The 14,124-nt window shown below is 37.2% G+C and overlaps 1 protein-coding gene across 1 annotated transcript; it reads right to left on the reverse strand.

Moving 5' to 3' along the window:
- Positions 1-438: 438 nt before the first annotated feature.
- LOC127659230 (cyclin-dependent kinase 5 activator 1-like) lies at positions 439-3,366 on the reverse strand. Its single transcript, XM_052148952.1, has one exon. It carries the CDS (start codon positions 3,035-3,037, stop codon positions 2,099-2,101), a length of 939 nt encoding a protein of 312 aa, XP_052004912.1. The 5' UTR covers positions 3,038-3,366; the 3' UTR covers positions 439-2,098.
- Between the last annotated feature and the right edge of the window lie 10,758 nt (positions 3,367-14,124).

The following is a 14,124-nucleotide window of genomic DNA, read 5'->3' on the forward strand; positions in this document are numbered from 1 at the left end:
GTGATCCAGTTGGTTTTGGGTGAGAACAGAAGAAAATGTAACTCCTTTTTCACTGTACATCTTGAGAGCAGTCTCCTGGGCGATCATCATTTCAAGCTTTCAATACATTGAGGTTTAAATTAAAATTGTGCGTAGAGACTGGAATGGCAAGCTGTATGGTGAAATTGTTTTATATTTCGGTCTGTTCACCCAAAACCAACTGGATCGCTACAGAAGACATGGATTAAACCACTGGAGTTTTATGGATTACCTTTATACTAACTTTATCTCCTTTTTGGAGCTTCAAAGTTCTGGCCACCATTCACTTGTATGCATTGTATGGACCTACAGAGCTGAGATATTCTCCTAAAAATCTTCGTTTGTGTTCTACAGAAGAATGTCAAACACATCTGGGATGGCATGAGGGCGAGTAAATGATGGGAGATTTTTTGAGTGCACTATCCCTTAAAAGGACTTACAAGAACTCTAACACTAGTTGATTGCGTGCAACTCGAATCCACTCGAGAAAATAGAAAAGCCTTATTGACGTATTTGTAACTATTCCTGTGATGTGCTTGTGGCCAGACTCTACTTGAAGACAAAGTGTGTGAGGTTCCGCAGTGCTGTGAATGAAAATAGAGTGCGTGCGAGTGGTCTTGCAGTTACTATAGCGACAGACGAGAGAGACTGAAACTCAAGTTCACATGTATTCCGCTGACCAAGAGAAACCCCTCTCACACACTGCAGCAAATTCCGGCCAATCAACTGTAAGATCATTCATCTCAAGTGTTTTATTCACAAATTCTCAGAGACCATCTCATTCTTGCTTTCAGATGAACGGGATTGGCTGATGATGGAAAAACAATACAGCAGAAAATTATAACGTAGACTTCTGAATTTACCTTTACAGTGAAGCCGTAAGCAGAATGTATCTATCTTTAAATGAATCTATCAATATTCGTCATGAAGGGACAGCTTTAACAACTTACAAGACCAAAAAAGGATAGCCAACACGTTTATTAAGCAATCAATTTGACATGACGTAAATCTCCTAACGCTATTTTGCAATACAAACTAATGAAAAAGTTACTTAGGATGCCTCAGAACCACAGTCAATTAATTGAGATTAAAGATTTAAGATTTTTTTTTTTTTTTTTGGAGAATTAAGAGATTGCTAGAACACTGTTAAGATCAGCCGAAGAAAAGATTAGTTGGATGCTAAATATAATCTTATAATCTTTTGCCAATTGACACGAGGTCAGTAGCATTAATGAGCCTGATGAATGCAGTATGCATCAACATAACCAGTCAGACTGGCATTTATTTGGTAAAAAATAAATACAAATAAAATAAACTCCAAGCAATAACCCCCCCACCCAATCCAATGTAAATCAAAATAGACTTAGTCGTTTCCATACATACTGGCACATAGAAAATCTGATAAACGGAAAATGTTTCTAAGTTTCAGATTTAGAATGAATGTCTGTCAATAGAGCCTGAACACAAACAGGTCAGCACCTTGGATAGTTCCATTCACATCTCTTCAAAATTATAGCTTTTATCCTCCCGAGTCCCAGCAAATGCCACTGTTTTAAAGTCTGCGTGTATCTTGAAGATTTCGGACCTTTTTTGCAATATCAAAAATTGGCAATAAATACATAAATAAATAACTAATAAAGGTTTAATTATAATAAAAACACAAATGCTGTAAATAATTATAAATGATTAGTCCTATCTAAAATTCTAAAAACTCTGTTTTCTTTCTGGGTCTCGGGTGGATAGTAAACGATGACCCAGAGATTGACAACTAACTGGAATAAACGTTGGCATGTTTTCACCTTCTCTTTTTATGACTGTGGACAACAGTTTAAAATTACAGCAACTGTACAGATTCAAATCTTTACGGCATGCATTATCTGCAGCTAAACCGGTGAAGCATTTGACTACAAACCACTACACCGGGGGTATTTAATACTGTTAAGACAAATCCACCTAAACAGTGACAAAATAATGGATAAACCATTACAATTTAGCAGTCACTCAAGTATAGTTGATTACAATCATATTCAATCCGTCAGTAGCAATCATCATATTGATTGCTGCACGGATTATGATCACACTAACGGTCCAGCTCACTTGCACCCTTCTTGGAATCCCCTTCGTTTTTTAAGTCTTGAAAAACCTCCGTGAAAAAGTGCGGATCTACATTAATCTGCAACATTTTGCCACTCAGTTTATCGATGACATCCAAAGAACGTTCCCAGAAAACGTCCTTATTGGTCTCGATCATGAAGGGCTTGATAGGGTAAGAAATCTCGTTCCCTATGTATGAATACGCCAGATAGAGGCAGGTCAGAAAGGTCCCGTGGAGTTCACGTGGACTGTCAACATCATCGGTCACCGTTTCCCTACAGAGCAGATAGACGAACACGAGACTGGCGGGCGTGATGAACCCGTGTTCCTGCCAGCCTTGCAACAGAAGAGTCCTGTCCACGTTTCGGAACCAGAGAATGACCTCGTTTGGACGGAGTTCCTTGAGTTTGAAGCATCGTTTGCATACAAATTCTGCCAAGCAGTGGAGCAGCTCCCCGGTGGAAGCTTGAACGATCACGCGTCTCGGGGAGATAAGCAAACGGCTGCTGGGCTGTTTCTGAACCGAAACTAGTTGCTTCGCCTTTGGAGATAGCTGGTCCTGATCGAGATGAAGATTCAGTTGGGTAGGAACCGTAGGGATGTGCTCATCAAGAGGTCCATTTTTCGTTTTTCGATCGGTGTTGGTCGACTGTTGCGATTTCTTCAAGTTCTCATGGTTGAGATGCTCGACCTGACAGTCGCTGGTCGGTGGTGGTTGTGGAAGAGGATTTGGAGTAACTTTCTTGGCACTTGTCTTCTTAGTTGATGCAGTAACCATTCGTTTAAACGTGAGAGTAGACACGAACACCGACTGTTTCTTAAGGCTCTTCTCTATTTTCCCGTTGATTTCGTTTACTGGCTTACCTCCCTCGTCCAGAACGGTCTCCTTGCTTAATAGTGGGGATATCGAGAGCACAGTCCCCATATCGGAGGAGCGCGCTACGCGCACGCGATGTGCGACAAAGTGATATTAAACCACCCTGTGCGCGAGGAGACGTCGCAACAGAGTTTGAGTTTAGCAGGTTACACGTCAAGTTCCATTTGAGCTGTCAAACAGGCTACCTAGGGGCTGACAGCCCATCAAAGATGTTCAGAGGAAATTTCAGAGCTGGCAGACACTCCCTCCACTCCTTCTGCATTAGTGACGGCAACCCAGTCCTGCATTGCCTACCTCAACTAAGGGGATTTGTGGTGAGCCAAACCAATCTGACATCAGCCTCTGTTAACTGAGATTATCCTACTGCATCTGTGTAATTAGCCAGCCTCGGGGCTACAGAAGAAGACTGACAGACTAAAGCACCAATGGAAACAAATATCTGTGTGCACATTTTCACTTCAGAAGGTAGCTATAGCGTTTTTAGACTGCGTGAGCCAGCTCTGCTATTCACAGACTGCTTAAAATTCTCTCCTAAGATGCTCTGTTTTATCCACTTAGCACTGAAATAGTTAACCTTTCCCAAATTAAAAAGATTAATAGCGCCTATTTTGAGTAAATCATGTGCCACGTGTCCATTCTGTTGAAATAAGTGACGCTTGAGTTTTGTTTACACACAGACAACTAAAGAACGGTCTAATTTCACTCAGTTTTAAAAATAATACAAATAAATAAGGCCTATATATATTTTTGTAACCCTTTGAAACTCAGTAAAGCAAATATGTGAAATGGGTAGGCAAGTTTATGTTTTTCTTTTCTTTTTTTTAAAGGTGAACTCATCTTAGACTTACAGTGACACCTATCGGTGTGGATGCAGCATCATTCAGTAGTTTTCAGTTACAGATGCCATTGTAGAAATTCACTATTCACAATCAGCCATGATTAATTTATTCAAAGTGTGAAAGTTTCCAATAACAAGATGGTTACTGAGATTAAGTGAGCAGTATGCAGCTGGTCATGTGATTATAAAATGGCAGCCCCATGATGGCACCCCTGCCCAATGCAGAATAAAACTGCTTTTATGGTATGACTAGAGTCCTAATCTTATGTGAGTGGTCATGATTTTATACATATTTGTGTTACAAAATTACAATTAATTTCATTTGGAGTAAAACTTTTTTTATGGGGAATAAAAATTATATTAAATTGAATACCAAATTGTTTGCTCTGTGAAGGTTAGAGGATGCACAAGCTGTCTTTAAAGGAATGTTCCAGGTTCAATACAAGGAAAGCTCAATTATCATTTGCATAATATTGATGACCACAACAATAATTTGTCCCTTGCTTATGAAAAAATAAAATAAATAAATGATGGCGCTTACAATGGAAGTGAATAGGGCCAGTCCATTAACGCTAAAATACTCAATGTTTCAAAAGTATAGCCACAAGATGCAAACATTATACATGTTAACATGATTTTAGTGTGATAAAATATCTTACTCAAATTTATCTGTGTAATGATATATTCAATATAACCTTTTTGTCATGAGGATGAAACGACGTAATAAGTTTTGGATTTAACTTTACGCAGGTAAGGTTAGCAAGCGATTTTATCAAACAAAAATAATGTTAACATATATAATGTTTAAGTTTTGTGGCTATACTTTTGAAACTTTGCATATTTTAATGTTTTTAACTGGCACAATTCCCTTCCATTGTAAGTGCCATAATGTAACTGCAATTTTTGCTTTCTTTTTTATTTTGTATTTTTTTTGTATAAATGAGGGATGAGTAGTAATCATTTTCTGTGGTAACCAACATCACGCCACATATGCTGTTTATTGAGTTTAACTTGTTTTGAATCCAGAACATTCCATTTGAATGTTTCCATGAGATAAGGGGAAGAAACGCAAATTCATCCCAGGAACAAGTTGTTGCACCTTATGTTTAATCAAAATGATCTTAATAAATTCTGAATATATTTACTGTTTTAATGTTCAATACTGTACAACATAGTCCATTTACTGCCAATCATGTCGATTTGTGCAAATGTCATTTACAGCCTGGAATTGAAATCCTAACCTTACAAAGGATACAAGAAAACAACCAAATACAGTCCATCTGACCCCTGCTGATCTTCCATCTGTGGCTCTGCTGAATGACAATATAACTTGTCTGATCACAACAGCTATAGCATGACAGACAAACTTATGGTTAAATGGTTAAAGGAATATTCTGGGTTAAATACAAGTTAAGATCAAATGACAGCATTAATGGCAAATTGATAATAAGCATGAAAATTTTTTATTTGTATTTAAAAAAGTAAAGGATCAAAGGCACCAATGAAAGTGAATAGGTCAATCGATACATATTTCACTTTTTCAAAAGTATAGCCACAAGATGTAAACAATATGAGCGTTAACATCTATTTAGTGTGAAAAATTGCTTTTTTTTTTTTTTTACAGAAAATTTATTTATCAAAATAATTTTTTTGTAATCAGCATTATGCCTCAAATGCAGTTGATTCAGCTTAACTTGAATTGAACCCTGAATACCGTGATCCTATTACTTTACAATAAACAAGGACACACTACTCATATTGAAAATATGACATTTTATAATGCAGATAGGTGAGAATGAACCATTTTGGGTCCTGCTTCTTCAGTTAACCCAAAACATCCTGTGAAAACACAAAAAATCAACATTTGTATAGCAATGCCACATAATGCAGTGCCATGATTTGATCATCTGACAGTGCTTGCAGAAGGCTTCTGCAGACATCCCTGTCAATGAATATGCAGGCAGAAGATTATGAATATTCCCCTCTTGCAGCAGCATGTAGGCCCTTACATAATTTAGTGTGAAAGGTAATCTGTGTCTGGAGGAAAAATAGAGTCCATTTTCTATCTTTCTCTGTCTTCTAACAAGTACATTTGTACTGAAGTACAAGGTCATCAGAGCTGATCTAAGTGATTCAACTTAACATAGACATAGTGGCTCTTTCCAGTATTAAGAATGCCACAAAGTCAGTTGAAGCCAGTGCCAAGTTTTTCCAATATTAAAGTAGTTAATTAGAGACATAAATCAGTGGCATTGTAAAGTAATGGTTGTGAGGCAACTGTTGGAGAGGAAGCACTCGCTGAGAGTTGAGAGCAAAGATATGAAGGTTACTTCCCAGATTTACTGCCAATTCTTTCACACACTCTTTCCCAGAACATTCTTAAATAAAGCCAGATGATATAGCAGTTAAATAAAATCTGCTCAGTATCAATGTCCTAATTTGTGCTTTTTATTTATGACTGCTCTTAGTTTTACATTGTCTAGTCATTGCCTGGGCTGCCACCGTGTGGTCCATTGGAGAAAATACAATCTACAAGTTATTTTGGTGTTAAATGAGACACACTGTCAAGACAAGAAAGCTACCAAATACAGTTAAAAAAGATATTATTATAATGTTGCTTAAAATGAGCTTATGAATAATTACTATGCTGTAAAGTTATAATATCAAAATATATATTGGAAAAGTACACTTTTCATAATGAAAAAGATAAAATAAAATAATCTCTGATCTCTTGATAAAATCACTGGTACAACCTCTCTGTTGAAATATATATATACGGGCTATTGCAAAGTATCTGAAGCAGATTTCAGTTAATTTAATCACAGTATTTTGCAAGGACAGAAGAGGGCACCATATACTCAGTCAAGTGTGTGGAAGAAGTGAAAAATCCTGATGATAGGGAGTGCTGATGATAGCTCCTGTCAGCAACACCCTTCAGCGCCTCAGACTAATATTTAATAACCCCAGGCAAGATGGCGAAATTATACACCCTCGGGTCCCTATCTGTCTAATATTCTCCCTCATGACAGAATCCTGCTGTCAGCTGAGACACCGATGCCAAAAGCAAAATGTCTCAACAAATGCTGACTATAACTCCCCAGCTGTTAGCAGAGGAAAGAGCTCTTCATATGAAGGACATTCATTTATGCAATTTTTCCACATTTAGGAGGAAATTCTTGGAACAAGAGCCATTCAATTTAAAGAACTGTGTAATACGGATTTAAAAAAATCTCAGTGCTCACACAATTGTGTGTATCGACCTTATTCACAGCAGCGCCTTCTTTGATTTTTAATAGGAATGACAACGAGGCTGTGAGGGATAGATGCACAAACTCTTCAATGGACTGTACAACATTTTAAAGTGTTTTTGGATTGTTCCACATACAAAACATTGAAAATATATCTTAGAACATTCAGTATACAAAGAACTCCAGACAAACTGGGTTGTAGAAAATCTGATGCGATCAAGGAGCTTTTTACAGCTTTATACTGTGCTGTGCCATTGAAGAGATGGTAAGTCTATCTCTTACAGCCTCGTTGTCATTCCCATTAAAAATCAATGATGGCACTACCGTGATTAGGGTCTATAGTATAAATATAATTCTAGCACATTAATTATATAACACATGAAGGCATTTATAGAACTGTATGTATGACTTATCCACGCCATTGACAATGAAGATAAAAACTCAAAGGACTCAACCTGTGTCATTGTTCACAATAAGTTGTGACCTGTTTCATTCCTCGCTTTGCCCTGTGAAGCACACAGTGCTGCAGAAAAGAATTTGTCCACCTCTTTGTTGTAGGTCACATCAAAAGAAAACACAGAGATCATGTTGCTGCTCTTATCACAGGGTTGTCCATCAGGACTCCAGAAAGGGCTTAGCAGCACAGCCAGGGGCAGGTGGGCGGCAAAGCACATCACAGATACTGCAGCTGGTCAGCACTGAGCGATAAAACACACAGGCCCTAAGAGAGACACACACACAGGAGAATAGCTTATGAAAAAAATGGTTAATGTTCAAACAGATACAGTATATGTGCTATGTAACACATATATGCACTCTCACTATATGTAAAAGGAGTGAAAAATGGAAAAGGAAATTTGAAAGACTATTAAGGCTATTAAAAATAAGTCAAACCTACACTAAAATGTTTATTAAAAATATGCAGGTTTTATATAGGCAAAAACCAAGCAATGATAATAAAAATTAATCATATATGCTCTGTATGCTCAGTAGCTAAAGTTTCTAGAATATCAAATATCAGTACTGAGGTGTATATTTATAAATAAATAAATGCTACCTTGCATAGTAGCAACAATGGAAATGGACCACACTCTAGCATTTGAGCTGACAACTTGGTCTATCCTTACTGGGTCAGAAAAGGAAGACCAAACATCACTGGTTAATAAATAAAGGCTTAATATGATAAACACTGCATTGGCCGAACTCTTTTGAAAACAGACACACCTGCCTTTGATTAAAGCCTGCTGCTTCAAAGCCATGCACAGTGTGACACGGCGTAGTCCTGTCATGCAAACAAACCTGACGCTACGTTTAACTGGCCTGTTATCTATATAAAGGCCTGCTTGTTTTTATCAAATGCTGAATGAAATGAGATGGCATCTGCAACATCAGGAAAATGAGGTGAAGAAATCTGTAATGTTGCGAGCACACCACGTCACCTCGTTGATTACATCCCATAAGATTTGTCACAGCGAATATCTTTCTAAGAAATGCAGCAAAGATTACAAATGCGATATATGTTAAAATATTCATTGCCACATATCTTTTAGAAATTTAAAATGTTGGGGTTTTGCAAGAGAAAACTTGATAAGATGTACTACTCGACCACTGATATATATACATCAGTGTACATGACCCAAGCTGGCATTTAATAGTGGTTGGAAAACCAGCTTTAACCTTTTCATGAGTAGGGTCTAAATTCCTCGGCAGTGCCCCCTGCCTGCTGAGTTATTTTTGCACCTGACACTGCACAGCCGGTAGATGGGGGCAGAATGTAGAGCAGAATTTTTGTAAAATTTTATTTTCATTTTTGATGTCTTGTCCTAAAAAAAAATACTGTATATAATATAGTAAACGTGAAAAAATGGTTTGTGTCTGCTGCACAGTTTTTGTTTTATTTATTTAGTTTTTATAAGCAAATGCATAAATAATATAAACAGTCTGGTTTGCCTATACACTGTTGGACATCTCAGACATTGTGTGTGTGTGTGTGTGCATGAGACAAGCGCAAAAGCAAACAGACATGGCTGCATCGGATAATCACGCTCGATCAGCATGTTTTCAATGTAAGTATACGAGTTTTGAAGTGCTTTTGTGATAGTTTGGCTGACTGTTTAGGAAAAAAAAACATATTTAATGCCTGAGAGGACTGTTTGAGTTACTGTTTGTGTGAATGAAAACAGCATCTGCACCTAATCAGCAGACGTGGCTGCGTGCATGGGAAGATCACGTTTAGATATGATGGCTGTGCATATACAAGCTGTGAACCGTTATCGTGGTACTTAGGTGACAATTTGGCTGTTTGTTACATAAAATAAACATATTATGTGTTTGAAAAGACTCTTTGAGTAGCTATTTGTTTGACAAATTACAACCGCTACTAATGTAAACAAATGGCAGCATGCGTCGGAGGAAGATTGCATTTGATGTATTGACTGTGTGTATAAGAGCTGTAAACTATTTATCATGGTACTTTGGTGATGAGTAGGATGTATGAATATAAAATAAACATATTTTTTGGTTTAAAAGACTATGAGTCAAGTCAAGTCAAGTCAAGTCAATTTTATTTGTATAGCGCCTTTCACAACACACATCGTTTCAAAGCAGCTTTACAGAAGATCAGGCATTAACAGACGATAAAACTGTAATGTCTATAATGTCAATGAATCATCATTGTGTAATTAGATAAAATACGATTGTTTATCGTGTTTAAAAATAAGTAATTAAATAATAATTGTATTAATAACCCCAGTGAGCAAGCTGAAAGCGACTGTGGCAAGGAACACAAAACTCCATAAGATGTTGATTAATGGAGAAAAATAACCTTGGGAGAAACCAGACTCACTGTGGGGGCCAGTTCCCCTCTGGCTAAACATCATGAATATAATGTAAATATTACTTATCTATAGTTAAAGTCATGAGTAATTGTTTGAGTGAATTTAAATAACAGACGCTTGACCAGCGCAGCCTATGCGAAAGCCAATTTGAATATGGCAGCTTGTAATGTAATTGGCTGTTGCAGAAACACATATGTGTGACGTTACTCTGCAGGGCCCAGTTATTATCCGTTAGAGTTAATGTGCATTTCTGCCACCTATTGGACTGGAGTGTGGAGTGAAAAAATGTATATACAGTGTACTATGTGTGTGTAAATATATATATATATATAGACACACACACGCACACACACACACACACACACACACACACACACACACACACACACACACACACACACACACACACACACACACACACAGTATACTACTGCTTAAATGTGCTCTAATATTTCAGTGCCCATTATACAAAGGGGCCTAGGTTTGTTCCTGGCAGGCAGAAGATGCCTTAACCCCGCCACCACCCTTATGCTAACTGCCATTTTGTAAATATTTGGTGTATTTATTCTTTGTTATGCACATGTATTTTTAGTATTTTGTATGTTATATTATCAATTTTGTGTAATATTAAGGGGCCGTGGTCACTGTAATTTATGTGAAGGAAGCAGGTGTGCCAGGAGAGCGGAACTGAAGCAGTTTTTAGAACATGCATTAGAATGTGCTAGCATGGAACATGTTCTATGGAATTTCCTGTAATGCGAAGGTTATATGGAATTTATTGATTGTTTTAGTGGATATGTTTTGTCAAAATAAAATGAACACTCAACACACGTCAACTGAGCTGCTCTCTTTTGTTTAGTGGCATGATTTGGCCGCTACATTAAGTCTAAGAACTCCCTGGATTACTGGATTGTGTATTGAAGATACTGAAACGGCTGTGTGATGATCTCGAACAGCAGAAGATGGATGGGATTAATTGTTCATCGTGAGTAACCTGCCATACTTTAACAAGCTATTTGCTTACTGTGGAATCAAGCATAAAAAGACTCTAGAAAATGTATGATAATTACGAAATCAAAGCAACAATGAACAAAGCTTGAAAATGATTGCAAATCCAGAAATAAAGAACCACTGCGTTAAAATGTTGTATCTTAGATGCAGAGAGGAAATTGTATGGAAACATTGAAACGATTTCATCGGATCATACGAACGAAAATGAATGAGAAAATGTGTCAAGTAATGCAAAGAAAATTATTTAAAAAATGAAAACAATCAAGTCGGAATGAATAAATTCATGGAAGCAACACTTTGAAAGTTTAAATATGGCTGATGATTCTGAAAGCACCGACATATCTGCTCCAAATCTAAAATCACAAGAGAACTTTGTTATAAAAATAAGAACTTTTATGGATGCAAATTAATGTTGATACTGTGAATGATTGTCTTGAGGATTTTAAAATGGCATTAAAATAATTTAATGATCTTCATGAATCTGTACAAAATCTGTTAAACAAGGATGCTAAGGAAATGGTTTGATTGGGGATTGATTGGTATGAGCCGAGAAAACTTTTAATTAATTTTTGAATGAGGCGGTGTGGAGGAATGCTCATTATTATCCACAAATACTGGTGCAACCAGGGGACAGTGCTTCAAATGTTTCAAAGAAATCAAATAGTTCAAAAGTGACAAAGGGTGGTTCAAATGTATCATCGATATCTTAAATACTTATGAAGGTTGCTGCAGAAAAAGCTGCTCTATTAGTTAAAGCTGTGCTCTGAAAATGAAACATGAACTGGAAAGGGAAAAGGCTGAATTACAATCGAAAATGGAAGCAATGGAGATCCAAACAGATCTAGCAGCAAAGTATGCTAAATTAAATGTGTTGGACATTTTTGAAACACAATCCAACATAAATTCTCTGCACACGCCTCTTGAATCCTCCTAACCTGGAAATGGCATGAATGAATATCTGGAGAAACATCTCGCAGCAACATGTTCAATGTTAAGTAATGCAGAATGTGGATTATCATCTCTCGACATTGCAGAGCTTTGTGCAGTGCCCAAAACACCACTGCAAAAAATTGTGAATGTGAAGCAAATCCCTTTGGAAAATGACCATTGCAATCAACATCAGTAGCCAACAATGGTTCAGTTTCTAACAACAACCAACATCCAACAACTGGAGTTTCAAGCAAGGACAGTTTTAAACTTACAACCATCATGCAAAGTCAATTTGGTTTGACAGACATTCTTGTATCAAATCAAAAGCAAGCAACACTTCCTAATAGGGAGGTACCAGTCTTTGATGGAGACCCTCTGTAATATGTAGTCATTCAAGCCTTCAAGCACAATATAGAGGACAATACTTGCAACAAACTAGACTGTCTGTACATTTAGAACAGTACATCTCTGGTAAACCAAAGGACTTAGTTCAGAGTTGTCTCCACATGGACGCTGACAGAGGTTACGCTGAGGCAAAGCGACTACTTAAATATACATTTGGGGATGAGAGGATGAGTTCAAAATCACTATGTTGAAAAGGATTTAAGTTGGAAGAGCATTTGACCAGATGATGGCAAAGAATTGCATACTTATGCCTTGTATTTGAAGAGTTGTTGCAATGCAGCACCGAATTTACCCAGCATGTCCAAACTGAACTTCATGATTTTCATGATTAACAGATAGTATATAAAGAAAACTAGTCAAACCACATGTTCTATTGCAATCTATATCTAGCAGCAATAGGAGCTTTGTTACCACCATTACACCTGTCAGTACTATAGTTGATACCAAATCTGAAAACAAAAGCATCGAGAGAGTGTGTCAACTCTTTTAATATTCAAGCAGATTTTATGAAGCCATGCTGTTTTTGTAAAGAGGAACACATAATAGAGACATGTCATCTAATGACAAAGACTTCTCATAATGAAAAGATTGAATTTTTGAAGACCAATGGATTCTGAAGACCAATGGATTGGATTCTGCAAACCATTCTGCATATTGAGGAAATTAAAAGAAATACACCACCTGTAAGAAAACAAGAAGTTGAAGTTAAAAGCAATCCAGTCACAATTACAATGGTATCCATGGAACATGAAGGGGCAGGCACCTTGGACTGCCACTTAACAATTATACCTGTTAAAATAAAGGCAGCCAAATGTATTCAAGTGATTCAAACATATGCTTTCCTTGATTCTGGAAGGTCAACAAAATTTTGCACAGGAATACTAACAGAACAACTTTACATAAGAGGAAGAAAAACTGACATCCTACTGAGAAAAATGGGTAATTAAAACCCATAAAAACCTACAGGCTAACAGGTCTGGAGATAAGCAGCCTTGACGCCAACAACTTAATTGAATTGTCTGAAGTGTTCACACAAAAGCCAATACCCGTTGGCACAGAGAACATACCTACAGAAGAGGACATTAGGAGATGGCCATATTTGAGTAATGTTCATCTGAAATCCATTGAAGCTGATGTTGGGCTTTTGATTGGGATGAATGTCTCAAAAGCAATGGAGCCTTTGAAAGTTATTAACAGTCAAGGGGATGGGCCTTATTTAGTCCAAACCTGTCTTGGATGGCTTGCTAATGGACCTTCGAGTAGAAGCTCGATGAACATGGTCGACCATAAGTTGCTGGTAAAACATTTCAACCAGGATTTCCCAGAAAAGGCTTATGATAAGAAGGAACTTTCCTTTGAAGATTCCTTTGAGAAAGTTCTTAAACATTGTGAATGACCAAGAAATGAGAAGGTCATTATGTAATATGACTTCCATTCAAAAGGAAATACATTAGCCTGCCAAATACCAAAGAAGTGGCTGAGCAAAGAGCTCTAGGCCTCCTTAAAAGATTTAAGAATGATGAAGAATTTCATAATGATTACATTATCTTCATATCTGACATTCTGAATAATGGATATGCTTAAAGAGTGCATGATGAACAGCTCCACAGGAATGATGGGAACCTTTGGTACATTCCACACCTACGGGGTCTACCATAAAAGAAAGCAAACAATAAGAGTTGTCTTTAAACGTACTTCATCTTATAAATCTCTTTGAATTTTGAACTACTTCAAGGACCAGACCTTACTAACATCTTGTTAGCTGTTATTTCGACAGGAACCAATTGCTCTTATGGCAGACATCCAAGGAATGGTCCACCAAGTCATGATTCCTGAAGAGCAAGCTGACTTTTTGAGGTTTTTATG

Source organism: Xyrauchen texanus, chromosome 18 (genome assembly GCF_025860055.1).
Source record: "Xyrauchen texanus isolate HMW12.3.18 chromosome 18, RBS_HiC_50CHRs, whole genome shotgun sequence".
Classification (NCBI taxonomy): domain Eukaryota; kingdom Metazoa; phylum Chordata; class Actinopteri; order Cypriniformes; family Catostomidae; genus Xyrauchen; species Xyrauchen texanus.